Below are 23,072 nucleotides of genomic sequence, written 5' to 3'. Positions count from 1 at the left end.
TTAAAAATATAAGGGACTTCCAAGTTACTGGTAGCAGAAAGGCTCTGGAAAAGCGAAATGGCCCTTGTCCCCCAAAAGAAATTCAAAAAATTTTGTGCTCCCAAATCCAAATGCCTATTCTACAATAATTTGTTCTCCAATTGTCAAATAGCACTCCGTCCCCCCCAGATCTCGCCGTATGACTGAGCGGTACGATACAGCCACATATGGGGTATTGACACTTTTAGAAGAAATTGTGTGACACATTTCGGCACCATTTTTACCCATTTCCCTGTGTGAAAATGTAAAATCTGAGGGTAAAACATTTCTTTGTGGTAAAAATATAATTATGCTTTTTTCACTGCCCAATGGTATAAATTTAAAAATTAAAAAATACTCACTACTTCCCTAGATGAATTCCTTGAGAGGTGTAGTTTACAAAATGGGGTCACTTGTGGGGGTGTCTGCTGTTTCGGCATGTCAGCGACTCTTCAAATGTGACATGGTGCCTGCTGCCTATCCCAGCCAACATAGCGCTCCTTTCTCTTCCGAACCCTGCCGTACACCAAAGCAGTGGTTTTCCCCCACATATGGGGTATCGGCGTACTCAGGAGAAATTGCACAACAAATTTCATGGTGCAATTTATCCTGTTACCCTTATGATAATGCAAAATTAGGGAAAGGAAAACATTTTTTGTGGGAAAAATGTGAAAATTTTATTTTTATGGCTCAATATTATAAACTTCTGTGAAGCAGCTGGGGGTGCAAGGTGCTCACCACATATCTAGATAAGTTCCCTAAGGGGTCTAGTTTCCAAAATGGTGTCACTTGTGGGGGGTTTCCACTGTTTAGGCACATCAGGGGCTCCCCAAATGCAACATGGCGTCCGCTAATTATTCAAACAAATTTTACATTCAAAAAGTCAAATGGCGCTCCTTCCCTTCCGAGCCCTGCCGTGCGCCCAAACAGTGGTTTGCCTCCACATATGGGGTATCGGCGTGTTCAGGAGAAATTGCACAACAAATTTCATGGTGCAATTTATCCTATTACCCTTATGATAATGCAAAATTAAGGGATGAAAAACGTTTTTGCGGGAAAAATGTGAAAATTTTATTTTTACAGCTGATTATTATAAACTTCTGTGAAGCACGTTGGGGTTCAAGGTGCTCACCACACATCTAGATAAGTTCCCTAAGGGGTCTAGTTTCCAAAATGGTGTCACTTGTGGGGGGTTTCCACTGTTTAGGAACATCAGGGGCTCTCCAAACGCAACATGGCGTCTGCTAATTATTCAGACAAATTTTACATTCAAAAAGTCAAATGGCGCTCCTTCCCTTCCAAACCCTGCCGTGTGCCCAAACAGTGGTTTTCCCCCACATATGGGGTATCGGCGTGTTCAGGAGAAATTGCACAACAAATTTCATGGTGCAATTTATCCTATTACCATTATGATAATGGAAAATTAAGGGATGAAAAACGTTTTTGTGGGAAAAATGTGAAAATTTTATTTTTACAGCTCAAAATTATAAACTTCTGTGAAGCACCTTGGGGTTCACCACACATCTAGATATGTTCCCTAAGGGGTCTAGTTTCCAAAATGGTGTCACTTGTGGGGGGTTTCCACTGTTTAGTCACATCAGGAGCTCTCCAAACGCAACATGGTGTCTGCTAATTATTCAGACAAATTTTACATTCAAAAAGTCTAATGGCGCTCCTTCCTTTCCGAGCCCTGCCGTGTGTCCAAACAGTGGTTTTCCCTCACATATGGGGTATCAGCACGCTCAAGAGAAATTGCACAAAAAATTTTGGGGTCCATTTTTTCCTGTTACCCTTGTGAAAATAAAAAAAATTGGGTCTAAAGTAACATTTTTGTGAAAAAAGTTAAATGTTAATTTTTTTCTTCCACATTCCAAAAGTTCCTGTGAAGCACCTGAAGGGTTAATAAAGTTCTTCAATGTGGTTTTGAGCACCTTGAGGGGTGCAGTTTTTAGAATGGTGTCACTTTGGGTATTTTCTGTCATAAAGACCCCTCAAAGTGACTTCAAATATGATGTGGTCCCTAAAAAAATGTTTTTGTAAATTTTGTTGGAAAAATGAGAAATCGCTGGTCAACTTTTAACCCTTATAGCTCCCTAACAAAAAAAAATTTTGGTTCCAAAATTGTGCTGATGTAAAGTAGACATGTGGGAAATGTTATTTATTATGTATTTTGTGTGACATATCTCTCTGATTTAAGGGCATGAAAATTCAAAGGTTGAAAATTGCAAAATTTTCGCCAAATTTCCGATTTTTTCACAAATAAACGCAAGTGATATCGAAGAAATTTTACCACAATCATGAAGTACAATATGTCACGAAAAAACAGTCTCAGAATCAGGGGGATCCGTTGAAGCGTTCCAGAGTAATTGCTTCATAAAGTGACAGTGGTCAGAATTGAAAAAATTGGCCCGGTCACGAAGGCAAAAACAGGCTCTGGTGCGAAGTGGTTAATATCATCCTGCTTGTTTTCAAGAGAAAGTGCATGTTCTGTTGTTGGCTGCAGATTGAAGCTTGCGGGATAGGTCAACCAATCCATGGTGTCACCGACTTTTGCGTGGATGACGATGTCCCAACTCGGATTTGCTGTGGCCATGATTTCTCCATCAGTTGCCCTGACTCCATCAAGAGAGATGCCAGAGGTGTTCACATATTCATTCACATCTTGATTAAAGTAGCCCTGTAGTTTTTTGGACAAGTCAGTTTTCATGTGGTGGATGACTTTAGCTCTGAGAAGGGAATAGTTGTCCTCTGTTCCTGTCAGGATATAGAAAGTAGCAGTTCCCATCACCTTTGGTTTTATATGTACGCCGTGGTTGTCCAAGATCTCTTGTACATCCTAAGTACACAACCCTACTAAACGTAAGGTCAAGAGCGGTGGTAAGATACTTCCTTCCTGAACTTGGTAGTGGGTTGAAAGTCTTGCTTTGCTTGTGTTTCTGTGTGGCAGAGTCACTGGGACAGTCATCAGGGGACTGGGGTGGTAGAGAAGTCTCTTCATCCTGGTAAATCTTAAGGTTGCTGGCATGGTAGCTGTTGCTTAGTATCTTGCCAGTCTTATTGTTCTTAAGTTTTACTCTTCCCTTGGTTAAGTATTCCACAACTAAGTAGGGTCCAACCCAGCGTGGTTCCATCTTTGAATCCATGAGATGAATACGACATTGATTCTTGATATAAACAATGGTGCCAGCAGTGATTTCTTTGTTGCTGTTGTGTCGGGGATCAAAGGCATACTTTTGGTGTTCCTGAGCAGAATGGATGTTGGTACTTACAGTTGAGTGGATCCTGTTATGAATGGTTGTGAGTGTATTTAGCACATCAGGGTTGTCATCATCTGAAAGAGACATGACATCTACAATGTCATTTGCTGACGGATTGAGGTCAATAGGAAGCTTAGCTTTTCATCCATACATGACCTCAAATGGAGTGCACTTGGTTGAGGCATGCACAGATGTGTGACAGGCAAACAAAACCCCAGGGATGAACTGGTCCCAGTTGGTTCCTTGGTCATTGACAAGCTTGCTAAGAGATTCTTTGAGTGTTCGATTGTCACGTTCCCGCTGGCCATTTGTTTGCGGGTGGTAGGCAGATGAAATTGGGTGATCTGTTTGAAAATGATCCACCAGGTAGTTGATGATTGAGTTCACAAACTCTCTTCCCTGGTCGCTAATCAAAGTGTCTATACAGCCTAAGGGGCAAATAATGGTGTACAAAAATTTTGCTACTGACCTGGTACTCTTGTCTGGAACAGCTGTTGCTTCAGTCCACTTGGAGAAATGATCAGTGACAGCAACTATATATTTGTTGCCGTTTGATGTTTCCTGAAGAGGACCGATCATATAAGTCCCAGCTAAGCTCCATACTTTTCCAGGCACTGTTATACTGTTGAGTGGTGGAGTTTCTTTGCTGATTTTGGGACTTGTGACAAAACATTTTTGACAGGCTTTGACATCTCTGCCAAAATGGCCACCAGAAGTTGGGTTGTTGTGACAGGCCTTCAGGATATTTGGCAGTCGGTTTTTAGTGAGAACCTCCTTTTTTCCATAGTAATCCCTTTCTCTGCTGGATATGGCTTAGATGTTTGTCTAAACTGGGACTTGGCATTTGAACGTTTCTCTGGAGGTAGAGCGTAGATCCACTGGGGGGACTTTTGTTCTGTTGCAGTGTAGAATCTCAAAAGCTGATCATACAGTTGGTCTTCCATTGTTGTCAAAATTGGAAAACTTATTTTTTTGTTGGAGGTGTTCCTCCAAGTTCACTTTATATACCTTATCAGGATAGAATAGGAACTCACACTGAAGAACTTAAAGTGCATATCATAGAGAGCAGGGAGAAATATACATAACAAGTTACAACACATAACATTGACTATGCACTGATGGAACTGCACCATCTACTGTTACAGCATGTGTTCGAGGCATTACATTGAACTAAGTCTAGTCCACCCATTCCCATGCACTAGATTTGTTGCTGATTTTCCACAGGGAAAAAATCAGCAGCCAATCTGCATCAAAATCCGCATCCCAATGATGTGGATTTTTTGTGCAGAATCACAGCAGATTTCTCCATGTCACGTGGAAGAGGGAAATCTGCTGCAGACCGCATGAAAATCTGACAAAAGCCGAATTAAATGGTATATGGTTTGTGTATGTGCATCTATATATACTGTAGCACTACAGCAGCAAAAACACACTAATATTCTGCCCTAGAGGAGTATAGACCATGGGTATATTATAGCCTAGGCCAAACTATACCCAGGGGTATAAATTGGCCTAGGCTAGATTATACTCCTCCGCGCCAGAATATACCCCTGCTGCTGTAGATCAGACTTTACACGCTTATGACAACCATTGAGTGATATACTGAAGAACGGGGCCCTAGACATCGCACAGGGTATCCCAGACATCGCACATGGGCTCCAGACATCGCACAGGATTGAGTGATATACTCAAGAACGGGGCCCCAAACATCGCATAGGGGGTCCCAGACAGCGCACAGGGGGGCAGAGACAGCGCACAGGGGCTCTGTGCGCTGTCTCTTCCCCCTCCTTGCTCGCTGTCTCTTCCCTCCATTGCGCGCTGTCTCTGCCCCCCTGTGCGCTGCCTGGGGCCCCTGTGCACTGACTGGGGCCCCGTTATTAAGTATATCACTCAATGGTTCTCAAAAGCATGAAAAATCTGATCTACAGCAGCTGGGGTATATTCTGGCCCGGAGGGGTATAATCTGGCCTAGGCCACTTTAACCCCGGGTATATTCTGGACGGGGGGGTTAATCTGGCCTGTTACACCGGGATGCATGCGTGAAGGGTAAGTGATTATAATTTTTTTATTATTATTTTAAGACCACCATGGGTCTTTTATTTAAATAATCCACTCCTTGGACAATCCTTTTAATTTCACCTTTATTTTACTGTTTCTAGGATTCAAAGTCACGGCAACTTGTCAGCCGATGTCAGGAGTTCGGAGTACTTCACTAGCATGCCTCCTCTACCTGTCGAATGTCTGGACATCGATGGAGACTGGAACTCGCTCCCTATTATCTTTGAAGACAGATATGTGGAAAACCCAAAAAAAGGTCATTTTTGTTCACTTTTTTTACATTGTAGATTATCCTGAAAATTGATGGAGCCCAAATGAGTACAGGTCTTTTTATAATACCAATGTACAAACATAGCCTAAAGCAAGATATTTTTCTTTCTGTGTAAGAAACTTTTATAAGACCACTTGGAGTTCCTATAGATCCATATTATGGAGCCATAGGAACTTTGTATGCTGCCATATTACTTCTCTATCTTTACATATTCATAGGCAGAATAACTATACAATTTATGAGAAGGAGCATGCTGCATTTGCTTTCTTGTGGCTTCACGCTATGTTCACACTAGGCGTTTTTTTATTCCGTTTTGATGCAAATTTTCATCTGTGTTTTACAGTACCAGCAACGTCTATGAGATTTCAGAAATCTCATGCACACATCCTGGTTTTTGTGTCATCAGTATTTTGTGCTTTGCATGTTTTTTTAACAAAATAGAGCATGTCATTTCTTTCAGCGTTTTTTCAGCATTTTTTCAGCGTTTTTCACTCATTGAAAGTAATGGGTGCTGAAAAAATGCCTAGTGTGAATCAGGTTTTAATGAAAAAAGCAAGTACTGCATTATCTGAAACTCATTTATTTTTGTGATTTTACCATGTTGTCTTGGTCACCTGAGATGGCAGTTTGGATTAGGATAGTTTAATTAAATTAGTGATGTGTACTGGCTGACCAAGGAGTGAGATTGAACAATACCTGTGGCCCATGGAGGTGTAAAATTGAACATTCCCTGAGCAACTCAATGGTTGACCATAGTGTGAAAATAAATAGTGTCCTACAAACTCTATGCACTGTCATGTGTATTAGGTAAACTATTCCTGAACAATTCACCTCCTCCCACTGTTACATTTGAAATTTCTCCCGTGCATCCCCCCTACTCTGGAACTCTGTACCCCAACACATCAGACTCGCGCCTACCATGGAAGCCTTCAAAAGAAACCTGAAGACGCACCTCTTCCAACAAGCTTACAACCTGCAGTAACCACCGCTCCACCACATTACTGCTTGACCTCCTGTACCCTCACCTACTGTATCCACACCCATCCCTTTTAGATTGTGAGCCCTCGCGGGCAGGGTCCTCGCTCCTCCTGTACCAGTAGCTGACTTGTTTTGTTAAGATTATGTAAATGTTTTTGCTATGTATATCCCTATCACATGTAAAGTGCCATGGAAAAAATGGCGCTATAATAATAAATAATAATAATAAAATTCTGGTTAATATGGTTTCACATATGTCTTGCATTGGTGACCTGTGTTCATGCTTCTGTGATGAAAGCAAAGCTGAACTTTGGTACCCTGAAAAACACAGGCAAAAATGCACCGAAAAATGCACTAAAACCTGCATTTTTGATGCTGCTTCTTTCCTGCCAAGAGACCAGGTTTTGCTGCAGAAAAAAAAAATGCTGAAAAAACGCCTAGTGTGAATGTACCCTTATACAGTTTACCTGGGAAAATAAACTCTCTGGAGGAAATTCATCAAGACCTTTTCGACAGTTTTCTGGCACCATAAAGCAGCACATTTTGTTGCACATTGTTTTATGCACAAAACTTTGAAACTTTTTGCAGTTTTGTCGCGCTTTCCACTTTTTCAAAAGATATAAAAAATTAGCAATTCCTCTACGTAGCTGTTGGCCAAATGATCATGCCCAATAGCCAATATACAGAAAGATAGCAAAACACTTTGCGTCTTCATTTTCCAATTAATTAATACATTGCTATAAAACAAATCACTAGGTACTTAAAAAAGTTTGATTATGAAATGTATAAACCATCCACAAGTGAGACAGTGACTGCATGGGATTAACCTTACATTTTTTGACTTAACCTAAAAGATTTTGTGTCCATCCAATTAGGTCACTTTGTTGGTGGTGGATGGATTATGAATTTTCTGATCAAAATGTTAACTAATTATCTCTTAATTTTTAAGTGTGCAGCAATATTGGAAATCATGTACTCATTAATTGTAGGGTCCGCTTGCACAATGTTTGTAAATACTTCTGGATAGAAGTGATTTATCTAAAGAGATATAAATAAAAATAATCGAAAACTTGTGTGACACTTTGATAAATTTGCCACAAATGAAGGCAGCACAGCCTCAAGCAATCCTACCCTCAAAAATTCCCCTCATGGTGAATTATCTCTTATGTGATTTGATAAAAAAAATTGCAAAAGCATGGGGATGGGCTTATTATATTAATGGGCATGGGGTGGGCTTATTATATTAATTCTAAAGCCATGTGCATGAGCATCTGGTAATCTTCTAGGTTCTCTTCTAGACACTTTAAAGAGGTCTGCCCTTCCCATCAAAGAAAATGATAACATATCATTAAGTTTTGTCAAAGCTTTACGATTGGCTGATCCTTACCGATCCTAAAAAGGAATAGGCTGCAGGGTTATGCACCACATCAAAGTTTTACTCTGCTAATTAGCACTTCTTTCCCCCATGCATGAGAAGTCTGATCCATCCCAATTTGTAAATTATGGCAAATTTCTTGGATATGTTGTCACTTTAGGCGATATCATAGCAATTTGTGGTGTGGCCTCATTTTTTTAAGCCTTTGGCCCAAGGCAAATGGTCATTTTTTTAAATAATCTTATTCTAACCCTTGAATTTGGTGTGCCTAAGCTTGAACCTTGCTTTTGTATTTTTTCCCTTGATATCTTGCAGGTGTAAAACTTGTGGAAACAGCAAATGATTCTGAAAATCCACATTTCATTCAGACTACCACAGTTCATGAAAATGCATCTTTCGAGAAGATAAGTCCATGTATTGATGATCCAGACAGCGTTGATATAGCTCATGCTCCAATTCAAACCTTTCAAGGAACATCTGGAAACCAAGATCTTATGTCCGTCAAAGACCTAAATGTATTCATGCAGAACACTGAGCATGCTGCCAATGAAGTCCCAACTGTTGAAGATGTTGAAGGCATTGGACCCATTGAAGTCATGCCTGGGGAACTTTATCAGAATTTCAGTGAGCAATCTAATCAACGAGAGTTTTCTCTAGAAAGAGACAATGGCTGCCAGTCTACGGTAGAGTTGGATACTGTTCACGATAATCCAACATTTGAAAATATTGCAATGCAAGAGTTTGGTGGTGACTGTAAATCCAATGTAGGCTCAGATAACAGACGGTTACATCAGGGTGTTCACATACTTTCCAAAAGCAGCAGTACTGAATTAATCAGCAGGTCATTGAAAAATGCAGTTATCGCCAACACTTTTCATGGTTGCAAGCATGATGATTTCCCTTTGAGATCTAATGTTATCAAAAGGTCCTCCTCAGTCATATCAGATTCTGGAATTGAAAGTGAGCCAAGCTCCGCAGCTTGGTGTGACATCCGAACCAAAAAAATGGACTCTACTTGTGATAAGCAACTTCTTCACCACTTGTCCAGAAAGCCTGGAATGCATAGACATTCTTTGGAAGAAGGAAAGACAGAAAGTAACACAAGTTTACCAAGTGGGATACAGGCCTCACTGAGCTCCATCAATTCTTTACCATTTGAAGAGGAGGAACGAGAGGTAGAACTTTCAAAATTAACAAAATCGGTCTCCGCGCCACAAATTAGCAGTCCAATGGAGTCTGTGGACGATACCTTATCCAGGAATGAGGTGGATGAGGATCTACAAGAAGAACTTACAACAAAGAGCTACAGCATTGAAAGAACTGAGAAAATTGGGTCTTCTGGATCTCTTACTTTACCTGTTGAGTCGTCAATACAGGACATTGATGTTCTAGGTTTAATTTCAAATTCCAATAGTAGTTTGGAGAATTTGTACTCGGAGGCTGATAAACTTGGCTTTGATGAAGATGACCTCTACAGTCCATCTCTTCTGTGCAATTCGAGCAACCAGGAGAATGAATGTTTTCCCGAATGCCTCAGTAAGGTACCTGAAATACTGAAATCAACAACCTTTTCTATGGGCACCATAGTGGATGGAGATAATTTTCACAATGATATCTCCATCATGTCTCCATTGAAGGAAACCATGGATGAATTTCCATTTTTGCATGAGATTGAACTCACAGAAGACTCTAGTAGCGATCAGTTACTTGATTCAGGTTCTGATCAGGATCACGAATTATGTGATACGGGCCAAAAAAGTCAAGTGAATGGGAATGTCTGCCCATCTGTATCAGAGACAAACACTGGTGGTTCAACGGTAATTGCAGTAGATGGAAGACGCGAAATGGTTAATCTATCAGTTTCCTGCACCGCCACTTGTTTACCTTTTTCTTCCATACAAAAAGACTCTCCAGTGATCCCTGGGTTTTCTGCAAAGCAACTGTTGTTCCCGATAACGAGACAACCTTTGGGATCTTTCGGGGTTATCTCTGAGGATTCTTCAGATACTGATGAAGAGATCAATGAAAGAATGCTCAGGTGAGATATAGAATAGCACTACATGTACGAAACATGTAAACAGTGGAGGATACCCTATATCCTTCACTGAAATTGTTCCAGTGGGTACTGTTTCACCGACTGCATACCCTTCCCCATTCTGTGATGTCATGGCACTCAATTTTTCATGACGTTGGGTTCTGCGTGGGAGGTTCTTATCAGGCTAAATCATGTCATACAACATGTGAGATCTGGTCCACCCATCCCTATGTGTTGTCTTAAGTGGAATAACTAGGGGAAAAGTGGTCAATCGTTCAGGCACACAAGTTTTCTATACATATGAAAAGCAACTTGCCCCTTCTGTCTGCTTAGAATACGGACCAGCTCTTTTATTGTCCTTTCAAGTGGTATATCATTCCTTTATCCATAGTTCTTCCTAGTTCTATGGTAGAATCTCCCACAATTTTCCAGGTTCAAGAATTTCTTATGGATTTTCTCATTTTTGGGGGGGTTTCAGATTTCGACTTCCAATGTCTTAGCATCTTCTCTTCATTAGTGTGCACAATACTAATATAACTACAAAATATGCTACTTAAATTTAAAATCCCGACTGACATAAAATGATTTAGTTTCCATATACAAGCTGTTAATGAGTGTGTTTTCTAGTTTTCATCAGGCTAAAGAAAAGTTTAGAAAACATCTGAAGTTTGAAAGCTTCCTGTATAGTGACCTCTCTGCATTGGCTTCTGATACACCATATTTTCCACCGGAGGAGGAACATCAGGAAGATGGAATCCATCTTGTGGTCTGTGTACATGGACTTGATGGTAATATATTTATATTTTATTCATATGAAAAAAATGATTAGATTTTAACCCCGTTATATTGTGACTAGTGATGAGCGAGTATGTTTGGTTAACCCTTTCGGCGAGTATGCTCGGGCGAGTGCCGAGTATCTTCAGCGTACTCGGTGATATGGTTGAATCACTCCCGTGTGCATGATTTGCAACTGTTTGACAGCTTTAATACATGTGAGGAATGCGAAAGAAACAGGCATTCCTCACATGTATTAAAGCTGAGTGATTCAAACATATCACCGAGTACGCTGAAGATACTCGGTACTCGCCCGAGTATACTCGCCGAAAGGGTTAACCGAACATACTCGCTCATCACTAATTGTGACCTATTACCTTTTTGTGCTTTTGTTTTTCTCCCCAATCAAGATCCCAAAATGTAAAACTTTTTTTATTCTTCAGTTAAGATCCATATGAGGGCTGTTTTGTTTCTGTTTTCCATGATAAATTGTAGTTTTTAACTACATCATTCACTTTACCATATGATGTACTGATAAAAACGGAGAAAGAATTCTATCTGGATAAAAACTTCCATTGTTCCGGGTTTAGTTTTTACGGCATTCACTGACTATCAAGATCTATTAGTCAACTTTATTCTGCATGTCAGTATGATTATGAAATTACCAAATTTAAATACTTTTTTTTTAATGTATTCTACTATTTTAAAAAAATTGTCTGTGTCCCCATTCTCAAAGACCCAAAACGTATTTTTCCATCTATGGAGCTGTATGAAAGATTTTCTTTTGCTGGATGAGCCGTTGTGTTTATTGGTGTCATTTTGGCTACATACTTCTTCTATTTTTCGAAATAAACTAAAAAAATGCAATTCTAGAATTTTTATTTAGTTATTTCTTTACAGTTTTCTCCATATGGGATAAATAATTGTACTTTCTGAATATCAGACGTTTGTGGACGCAGCGGTACTAAAAGTGCTAATTTTATTTACACATTGTTTTATCATTATTTTATTTGCGATGTGAGAAAAAAGGGGACGATTGAATATTTCTTGTGTTTAAAAAATATTGAACTATTTTTACTTTTTTTTTTTAATCCCCTTAGGGGACTTGAACTTGCATATGCTTGATTATTTGTGCAATACACAGCAAAGCTTTTATTAGTACATGTACGATACATGTCAGGAAGTGTTTAATGTAAAGTTGGTTATTAATATTCTACTATTGTCACAATTATCAGTTTGAGAAGGAAAGTAAGGGTCCGCTCAAACTAGCGTAGAAAATATCCCTCCCATTCTCATCCAGAAAAGTTGGACGAGTGGAATCCTTATGGTTTACCTTTTGTTATGTGGTTGTGTGATTATTTTCTCGGCTTGTGTCTGTGTGCAATGCGTTTTTAACATAATCTTTTACATACTATAATACTCTATGTAAGTTTAAAAGATAGTTGACAAAAATAATAAAGCAATCTTATATTCAGATATAGATAGATTATAGAAAGATATTAGATATATAATAGATAAATATTTGATAAATAGATAGATAAATAGATAGATAGATAGATAGATAGATAGATAGATAGATAGATAGACATCCTACAGATAAATAATTTCACAAGCCCCCTACATATTATAAAATGGCACCCTTTAGTGCCTTTCATTTGGAGTATATTGTACAGGTTTTTAGGCTTGTTTAACATAATAAATAAATAATTAAATGGAAAAAAAATGATGTGGGGTTCCTCCTATTTTATGAAACCAGCCAAGGTAAAGCAGACAGCTGCCGGCTTCTATTATCAGGCTGAGAAGGTCCATAGTTATTGGTCCCTTCCCAGCCTAAAAATGCCAGTCCTCAGCCGCCCCAGAACAAAAAAAACATGGAGGTTCAACGTAGTCCAGGTAATATAACTTAGTCCACAAATAGAAACTTGAAAAACATCAAAAAAGAGAAATTAAAAACAAGACACTGGTCTGAAGTAGTCCAGCGCTTCCCCGACGTTCCCCGAATCCGTTGCCCATAGCGTATAGAGCCTTGCTCTATAACTTATGGACCATACAGAATAATTAAAAGAGGGATCATGAAAGGCACCGGGATGAGTCAGAACAAGCTAACCAATTTCAATGTGGATTTTCAGCAATGTTCGTCATATGTCATTAAGGAGTTGAAATAAATCTCTCAGCAGGTTGTGCTGTTTAACCTGAGAGCAGTATAATGTAGGCGCAGAGACCCTGATTCCAGAGATGTGTCATTTACTTAGCTACTTGCTGTAGTTTGAATACAATCAGTGTTTTTTCAGCAGGAGATTATCATTACAGGACTAGGTGTCTCATGCCAGGCAGTCCAGCTAAAACATGTAACCCCGCCCTCCTCCACTGATTGGCAGTTTGCAGACAATAAATATGGTACCCAGGAAGCTGTCAATCAGGTTTGTGGGCGGGGTTATACACAGCTCAGAATTCCGAGCTCTGCTACATCTACAGCAGTGAAAACAGGGATTCTATCAAAACTTCACCAAGCAGTCTAGTAAGTGACACATCGCCAGAATCAGGATCTCTGCCCCTACATCATGCTGCTTTAAAATTACCTTGCAAAAACCTCCTGAGAATTTCCCTTTAAGCATGAATATAAGAGCCCTGGAAATATAATAAGAGCATGCTAATAACACAAAAGCAATGAGATAAAGTCTGAAAGCATGAGCAGAGAGCTCATCTGTCTTGAGATGATTGTAAAGAATATAAGGGTTGCTTAGTATGGTGCAAATCTCTGCCTTCTCAATCATCAGCCAGATAAAAACAGATGAGATCAGGAGAAAAGTAAAACCAATTCTAGACTAATTATTACAGATGCAAAAGATCTTGTAGATTAACAAACATTGTGGCCAATTTATTTCTTTACTTTAATTATAAAGTTTTTTTGTTTCACTGTATCTTTAAAAATAATAATAAAAAAATAAATAAATAATGAAAGTTTGCTATTGGGAATATGAAAATACAGAAGTAAGAATGAGTGAAAAATTCTGGCAGGTCGGAGTCTGATATCAAAGTTTACAATTGTATCTACTGTTCCAGGTAACAGTGCAGACCTCCGACTAGTCAAAACATTTCTGGAGTTGGGGCTGCCAGGAGCTAATCTTGATTTCCTAATGTCTGAAAAAAATCAGGTAAGTGAATAAATATTCTACACTAGTATATATGTAAAAAATAATAACAATATTGTACCAATGAACAGATGCTGATCTATTAGTGTCACTCCCCGAGGATCAGAAGATCTATTAGTGTCACTCCCCCGAGGATCAGAAGATCTATTAGTGTCACTCCCCCGAGGATCAGAAGATCTATTAGTGTCACTCCCCCGAGGATCAGAAGATCTATTAGTGTCACTCCCCCGAGGATCAGAAGATCTATTAGTGTCACTCCCCCGAGGATCAGAAGATCTATTAGTGTCACTCCCCCGAGGATCAGAAGATCTATTAGTGTCACTCCCTGAGGATCAGAAGATCTATTAGTGTCACTCCTCGAGGATCAGAAGATCTATTAGTGTCACTCCCCGAGGATCAGAAGATCTATTAGTGTCACTCCCCTGAGGATCAGAAGATCTATTAGTGTCACTCCCCCGAGGATCAGAAGATCCATTAGTGTCACTCCCCGAGGATCAGAAGATCTATTAGTGTCACTCCCATGAGGATCAGAAGATCTACTAGTGTCACTCCCCCGAGGATCAGAAGATCTATTAGTGTCACTCCCCCGAGGATCAAAAGATCTATTAGTGTCACTCCCCCGAGGATCAGAAGATCTATTAGTGTCACTCCCCCGAGGATCAGAAGATCTATTAGTGTCACTCCCCCGAGGATCAGAAGATCTATTAGTGTCACTCCCCCGAGGATCAGAAGATCTATTAGTGTCACTCCCCCGAGGATCAGAAGATCTATTAGTGTCACTCCCCCGAGGATCAGAAGATCTATTAGTGTCACTCCCTGAGGATCAGAAGATCTATTAGTGTCACTCCTCGAGGATCAGAAGATCTATTAGTGTCACTCCCCGAGGATCAGAAGATCTATTAGTGTCACTCCCCTGAGGATCAGAAGATCTATTAGTGTCACTCCCCCGAGGATCAGAAGATCCATTAGTGTCACTCCCCGAGGATCAGAAGATCTATTAGTGTCACTCCCATGAGGATCAGAAGATCTACTAGTGTCACTCCCCCGAGGATCAGAAGATCTATTAGTGTCACTCCCCCGAGGATCAAAAGATCTATTAGTGTCACTCCCCCGAGTATCAGAAGATCTATTAGTGTCACTCCCTCGAGGATCAGAAGATCTATTAGTGTCACTCCCCCGAGGATCAGAAGATCTATTAGTGTCACTCCCCGAGGATCAGAAGATCTATCAGTGTCACTCCCCGAGGATCAGAAGATCTATTAGTGTAACTCCCCCGAGGATCAGAAGATCTATTAGTGTCACTCCCCGAGGATCAGAAGATCTATTAGTGTCACTCCCCCGAGGATCAGAAGATCTATTAGTGTAACTCTACGAGGATCAGAATTCTGTCTAGAACATACGCTTCCCACTACAAAGCATTACAGTCCTATATTTCTTGTCCAAAGAGAGCTGACAGTGGCAGCCTTATATTCAGATACATCCTCCTGTAATTTCTTGCTATCCTGCTTAGCACAGAATTCAATGTCCCTTCCAGTGAACTAAACCCCTATATGAATATGTAGAAGCTAAAGGGGATCAAACCCCAAAGTTTAAAAAGGGAAAAAAACAAACAAAATGAAGTAAAAATATATAATTCCAAAGTATATCAGACTTAACTTAATGATAGGGATGAGCGGACCAGTGGAAGTTCGGCTTCTGGTACCCGACCCAAACTTTATTCCAAAGTTTGGTTTGGGTACCAGAACTGTACCCGAACTTGAATCAAACCCCATTCAAAACAATGGGGATCTGAACCTCTCTCCCTCTCTCCTCAAGGACTTTCCCCAGAACTCCAAACATTGCAATGAACTTCCAGAAAAAGTCCATGTTTGAGGATTACACCAGACACTAACTGTACGGTATGAACCCTGAACTTTTAAGTTCGAGTTCGCTCATCTCTACTTAAGGATTACCCCTTGAATTTCTTCCATGCTGCCCTGGTTCCCCTCTGGTCTTGGTACTTCCTAATTGTTCCTTAAAAGCATGTGACCACTGCTGCCAATTACTTGCTAGTATAACCAGTGATTGGCTGCAGAGGTCACATGTTTGTTCATACCAACAGGAAGTAGAAATAGTAACTCTGGACTTCTGCTCGATCCAGTGATTGGCTTCTCCTTACCAAACAAGAAATAGGGAACAAGAAAAGGAATGAGGGCACTCAATTCTCCTGAAAGGTGGGGGGTCTTACAGCAGGTTCTATATCTGTGCTAGAAAAGTGTGATATGAGTTGTGAATACAATTATGTCCTCTCTTACTCTTCATTAGTGTTGATTTAGCACTAAAATGCTTGGGTGCTCGAAGCTCGGCCCGAGGTCGCCGTGATACTCGGGTGCTCGACCCGAGCAACGAGGCCAATGTTAGTCTATGGGAGACCCGAGCATTTTTGCGGCGGCACTCCTGGCAGTCTTTTAAAAGCCTAACAAGTGCCCAAAACGATAGTGACAGTGCTCAAATGACATGGGGACAGCATGTGGATCGCCCCAGGAAGCATTTCTGACCCCCAGGTCACTGCTGTCAACAACGTGGTCAGAGGTATTAAGCCACTTTTACGGGCTCACAATAAAATGTTCAAACACGAAACTGAAACTGCTTTCCTGTGAAATATGTTAAGGAAGTTCCTTTCCAGGATAAAGACTTGTGTATAAGGTAAAATAAATAACCAAAAAAAAAATACTCCTCCGCACCTTGGGCTATGTTCACAAGTAGCATTTTTTATGCGTTTTTGCACTTTTGTATTGCTTTCAACTGTGACAAATGCATTCACCGGGAAATGTCATTTTAACATTTTACAACCTTATCTGGTCATGTGCTGTGTGACACATGCATACAGTGCTGAAAAGACAAGGGAACAGCATGAGGAAGACCCCTGGAAGCATCTCTGACACCCAGGTCACTGCCTAAAAGTGTGCCCATCAGAAGTCATCCTTGCCGCATCAGAAGATGCAGACTTGCAACTATCCCCGTGCAAGTCCTTGTCCCAGGGCAGTGTTCAATTGTACCTCCCCCATTCCTTGCAATGCAAGCGCAAATATACAGCCAACCACCCACCCATCCCCAGGCTGCAATACCATACTGCTAGCTTGTTTGCACTTGAAATTGGGCCTTTTAGGCATGTGGAGGCGGAATCTGGCCACCACATCATGGCTGCATTGGTGGCCTGGAATCTATACTCAGTGCCCAGTTGCCCGGCAGCCTGGTGTCCACACTCGGTCCCCAGCCGCCAGGGGGCGGTCGGGTGTCCATACTTGGTCCCCAGCCGCCCCACGGCCGGGTGTCCACACACGGTCCCCAGCCGCCTGGGGGCAGCCGGGTGTCCATAAATGGTCCCCAGCCGCCCCTATTTCTCCTTGGAACTTCCCCCCACACACTTTTCTTAGCCCGGCCTGCTTAGGGCAGCATTGGACAAGCCCACCAGAGAACCAGACTCCTTCGGTGGGCCCTGGCTTCTCCATCAGGGGAGTTGAGAGTGCCAAGGTGAGGACCATGATGATGATGATACAAGTTAGCATCTGCTTTGTTTTCTTGGAATGCAAGTGTAAGTGTGCAGCCTGCCACCCACCCACCCCCAGGCTGCAATGCCATACTGCTAGCTTGCACTTGAAATGGGGCCTTTAAGTTTGGAAGAGGCCGAATCTGGCCACTACCTCATGGCTGCTTCAGCAGCGAGGTATCCATACTCAGTCCCCAGCCACCCCTATTTGTCCCAGTGTGCCTTATACATAAGATTAAGCGCGCATGCCAAAACATTACCTGTGCCCTCCCCAGTGCATTTAGTGGGAAGGACAGCCTATTCTGCTGTAGTGTGTGCATGCCAAACCCCTGTTCATGGTACATGCGAAGATGCCTCCCACCCTGCACCTGTCGTTGCAGACTTGCAACTATCCCCGTTCAAGTCCTTGTCCAAAGGCAGTGTTTAATGGTACCTCTCCCTTTCCTTGCAATGCAAGCGCAAGTATGCAGCCTGCCACCCACCCACCCCCAGGCTGCAATACCATACTGCTTGCTTGCACTTGAAATTGGGCCTTTTAGGCATGTGGAAGCGGAATCTGGCCACCATGTCATGGCTGCGATGGCGGCCTGGAATCCATACTCGGTCCCCAGCCGCCCCGCGGCCGGGTGTCCACACACGGTCCCCAGCTGCCTGGGGGCAGCCGGGTGTCCATAAACGGTCCCCTGCCGCCCCTATTTCTCCTTGGAACTTCCCCCCACACACTTTTCTTAGCCCGGCCTGCTTTAGGACAGCATTGGGCGAGCCCACAAGAGAACCAGACTCCTTCGGTGTGCCCTGGCTTTTCCATCAGGGGAGTTGAGAGTGCCAAGGTGAGGACCATGATGATGATGATACAACTTAGCATCTTCTTTGTTTTCTTGGAATGCAAGCGTAAGTGTGCAGCCTGCCCCCCACCCACCCCCAGGCTGCAATACCATACTGCTAGCTTGCACTTGAAATTGGGCCAGGGGGCGGCCGGGTGTCCATACTCGGTCCCCAGCTGCCCCGTGGCCGGGTGTCCACACACGGCCCACAGCTGCCTGGGTGCAGCCGGGAGTCCATAAACGGTCCCCAGCCGCCCCTATTTCTCCTTGAAACTTCCCCCCACACCCTTTTCTTAGCCTGGCCTGCTTTAGGGCAGCATTGGACGAGCCCACCAGAGAACCAGACTCCTCCGGTGGGCCCTGGCTTTTCCATCAGGGGAGTTGAGAGTGCCAAGGTGAGGACCATGATGATGATGATACAAGTTAGCATCTGCTTTGTTTTCTTGGAATGCAAGCATAAGTGTGCAGCCTGCCACCCACCCACCCTCAGGCTGCAATACCATACTGCTTGTTTGCACTTGAAATTGGGCCTTTTAGGCATGTGGAGGTGGAATCTGGCCACCACGTCATGGCTGCGTTGGCGGCCTGGAATCCATACTCTGTCCCCAGCTGCCCGGCGGCCGGGTGTCCACACTTGGTCCCCAGCCGCCAGGGGGCGGCCGGGTGTCCATACTCGGTCCCCAGCCGCCCGGCGGCCGGGTGTCAACACTCGGTCCCCAGCCGCTAGGGGGCGGCCGGGTGTGCATACTCGGTCACCAGCTGCCCCGCGGCCGGGTGTCCACACACGGTCCCCAGCCGCCTGGGGGCAGCCGGGTGTCCATAAACGGTCCAAAGCCGCCCCTATTTCTCCTTGGAAATTCCCCCCAAACACTTTTCTTAGCCCGGCCTGCTTTAGGGGAGTTGAGAGTGCCAAGGTGAGGACCATGATGATGATGATACAAGTTAGCATCTGCTTTGTTGTCTTGGAATGCAAGCGTAAGTGTGCAGCCTGCCACCCACCCACCGCCAGGCTGCAATGCCATACTGCTAGCTTGCACTTGAAATGGGGCCTTTAAGTTTGGAGGAGGCCAAAGCTGGCCACTACCTCATGGCTGCTTCGGCAGCGAGGTATCCATACTCAGTCCCCAGCCGCCCCTATTTGTCCCAGTGTGCCTTATACATAAGATTAAGCGTGCATACCTAAACATTACCTGTGCCCTCCCCAGTGCATTTAGTGGGAAGGACAGCCGATTCCGCTGTAGTGTGTGCATGCCAAACCCCTGTCCATGGTACATGCGAAGATGTCTCCCACCCTGCACCTGTCGTTGCGGACTTGCAACTATCCCCGTTCAAGTCCTTGTCCCAGGGCAGTGTTCAATTGTACCTCTCCCTTTCCTTGCAATGCAAGCGCAAGTATGCAGCCTGCCACCCACCCACCTCCAGGCTGCAATACCATACTGCTTGCTTGCACTTGAAATTGGGCCTTTTAGGCATGTGGAAGCGGAATCTGGCCACCACGTCATGGCTGCGTTGGCGGCCAGGCGGCAGCCGGGTGTCCATACTCGGTTCCCCAGCCGCCCCGCGGCCGGGTGTCCACACATGGTCCCCACCCGCCTGGGGGCAGCAGGGTGTCCATAAACGGTCCCCAGCCGCCCCTATTTCTCCTTGGAACTCCCCCCCACACACTTTTCTTAGCCCGGCCTGCTTTAGGGCAGCATTGGACGAGCCCACCAGAGAACCAGACTCCTCCGGTGGTCCCTGGCTTCTCCATCAGGGGAGTTGAGAGTGCCAAGGTAAGGAGCATCATGAGGATGATAGAAATTAGCATCTGCTTTGTTTTCAAGGAAAGCAAGCACATGAATGTAGTAGCGCTAGGCCTGAGGTGGTCAGCGTTTTGGCGCATATCCTACCTCCTCCGAGGATTGCTGGATGATTTCCTGCTACTATCCAAGTTTTGTGACTCCCGTTAAAACAAAGCTTCTGGTGATAAATGATGGTTGAGGTAGTGGCAAAGGAGAAAGAGCAGGAGGAACAGGGACCATTCACATCAATATCAGGCCAGTCAACCATATATGTCTTGTAGGATATGTTTCTGTAACCAAAGGAGCGGTTAGGCTACACAGTTATAGGGCATACAGTGAGTGCAATGCCTACCAAAAATTTTGAGGCACTCCAATGCCCCTTGGAAATGACATGGAGGTCAGAGGGCCTTAACTAAACTTTTTTTTCCATTTATAGCAACTGGGTCTCCTGTGCACTGTTGGCCTAAGCAGTGAATGGAAGGCTTTCCAAAAATTATGAGGAACTGCAATGGCCCTTGAAACAGACGTGGATTACAGCATACTAATAACCTTCTACCCATTATTGGGGAGTGTGTCTCCCTTAGTTTTCGCCTTGGCATTGAAAATCAAAAGCTGACTAAAATTAGGAGGAAATGCAATGCCCGTTGGAAGAGTCGTGGAGATTAGAGGTAATTAAAAACAACATTTCAATGCCCCTTGGAAGAGCTGTGAAGTTCAGAGTGGTTTAACAAGACGATGTTAATGCCCCTTGGAAGAGACGTGGAGGTCACGGTAGCTTAACAAGACGGTTTTAATGCCCCTTGGTAGAGTGATGGAGGTTGCAGTGGAATAAAAAGACAATATCAATGCCCCTTGGAAGACACGTGGAGGTCACAGTAGCTTAACAAGACGGTTTTAATGTCCCTTGGAAGAGTGGTGGAGGTTGCAGTGGAATAAAAAGACAATATCAATGCCCCGTGGAAGAGACGTGGAGGTCACAGTAGTTTAACAAGACGGTTTTAATGCCCCTTGGAGGAGTGGTGGAGGTTGCAGTGGAATAAAAAGACAATATCAATGCCCCGTGGAAGAGACGTGGAGGTCACAGTAGCTTAACAAGACGGTTTTAATGCCCCTTGGAAGAGCTGTGGAGTTCAGAGTGGTTTAACAAGACGGATTTAATGCCCCTTGGAAGAGACGTGGAGGTCACAGTAGCTTAACAAGATTGTTTTAATGCCCCTTACAAGAGCCATGCAGTACAGCATATTACAAACATTAGTCCCATTATTGAGGAGTGGGTCTCCCATAGTATTTACTTATGCCTTCCAAGCAAAAGCTTCCAAAAATGTCTGAGGAAATGCAATGCCCGTTCGAAGAGTCGTGGCGGTCCCAGTAGCTTAACAAGATGCTTTTAATGCCCCTCAGAAGAGACGTGGAGGTCAGAGATGCTTAGCACTTGTTGGCCCTTTTGCCTTCACTCTGCGGTCCAGCTCACCCCAAACCATCTCGATTGAGTTCAGGTGTGGTGACTATGGAGGCCAGGTCATGTGGCGTAGCACCTCATCACTCTCCTTCTTGGTCAAATAGCCCTTACTCAGCCTGGAGGTGTGTTTGGGGTCATTGTCCTGTTGAAAAATAAATGATGGTCCAACTAAACGCAAACCTTATGGAATAGCATGTAGCTGCAAGATGCTGTGGTAGCCATGCTGGTTCAGTATGCCTTCAATTTTGAATAAATCCCCAACTGTGTCACCAGCAAAGCACCCCCACACCATCACACCTCCTCCTCCATGCCTCACGGTGGGAACCAGGCATGTAGAGTCCATCCGTTCAACTTTTCTGCGTCACACAAAGACACGGTGGTTGGAACCAAAAATCTAAAATTTGGACTCATCAGACCAAAGCACAGATTTCCACTGGTCTAATGTCCATTCCTTGTGTTCTTTAGCCCAAACAAGTCTCTTCTGCTTGTTGCCTGTCCTTAGCAGCTATTTTAACATGAAGGCCTGCTGCACAAAGTCTCCTCTTAACAGTTGTTAAAGAGATGTGTCTGCTGCTAGAACTCTGTGTGGCATTGACCTGGTCTCTAATCTGAGCTGCTGTTAACCTGCGATTTCTGAGGCTGGTGACTCGGATAAACTTATCCTCAGAAGCAGAGGTAACTCTTGGTCTTCCCTTTCCTGGGGCGGTCCTCATGTGAGCCAGTTTCTTTGTAGTGCTTGATGGTTTTTGCAACTGCACTTGGGGACACTTTCAAAGTTTTCCCAATTTTTCGCACTGACTGACCTTTATTTCTTAAAGTAATGATGGCCACTCCAGACTTCTGCACAACACAACTGATGGTCCCAACCCCATTTATAAGGCAAGAAATCCCACTTATTTAACCTGACAGGGCACACCTGTGAAGTGAAAACCATTTCCGGTGACTACCTCTTGAAGCTCATCAAGAGAATGCCAAGAGTGTGCAAAGCAGTCATCAATGCAAAAGGTGGCTACTTTGAAGAACCTAGAATATAAGACATATTTTCAGTTGTTTCACAATTTTTTGTTACGTATATAATTCCACATGTGTTAATTCATAGTTTTAATGCCTTCAGTGTGAATGTACAATTTTCATAGTCATGAAAATAGAGAAAAATCTTTAAATGAGAAGGTGTGTCCAAACTTTCGGTCTGTACTGTACATTCTACCTTTTGTGTCTCCCCCATTTCCTCATAGACTGTAAGCTTGCGAGCATGGCCCTCACTCCTTTCTATATGAGATATGCTTCTTTTGTATTGTCTGTATAAGTCCCCCCTAAAAATTTGTAAAGTGCTGCGGAATATGTTGGCGCTATAAAAATAAACATTATTATTATAATAACAAGACGGTTTTAATGCCCCTTGGAAGAGACGTGGAGGTCAGAGTGGTATAACAAGACGCTTTTAATGCCCCTCAGAAAAGACGTGGAGGTCAGAGTGGTATAACGAGATGCTTTTAATGCCCCTCAGAAGAGACGTGGAGGTCACGGTAGCTTAACAAGACGGTTTTAATGCCCCTTGGAA

The 23,072-nt window shown here is 43.2% G+C and overlaps 1 protein-coding gene across 1 annotated transcript in view; it reads left to right on the top strand.

The window, feature by feature from the left end:
* FAM135B (family with sequence similarity 135 member B) overlaps positions 1 to 23,072 on the top strand; it is a 337,247-nt gene that overhangs the window by 273,815 nt on the left and 40,360 nt on the right. Inside the window, exons 12-15 of the mRNA XM_073679922.1 lie at positions 5,435 to 5,589; positions 8,273 to 9,995; positions 10,620 to 10,780; positions 13,830 to 13,921. Coding sequence (XP_073536023.1) covers positions 5,435 to 5,589; positions 8,273 to 9,995; positions 10,620 to 10,780; positions 13,830 to 13,921 — 2,131 coding nt within the window. The remainder of the gene's footprint in view (positions 1 to 5,434; positions 5,590 to 8,272; positions 9,996 to 10,619; positions 10,781 to 13,829; positions 13,922 to 23,072) is intronic.

Source organism: Phyllobates terribilis, unplaced genomic scaffold (assembly GCF_046119375.1).
Source record: "Phyllobates terribilis strain yellow unplaced genomic scaffold, ASM4611937v1 Scaffold_4__5_contigs__length_816908805, whole genome shotgun sequence".
Taxonomy (NCBI): domain Eukaryota; kingdom Metazoa; phylum Chordata; class Amphibia; order Anura; family Dendrobatidae; genus Phyllobates; species Phyllobates terribilis.
Note: the sequence above shows the minus strand (reverse complement) of the source record. Positions and strands in the feature narration are given on the sequence as shown.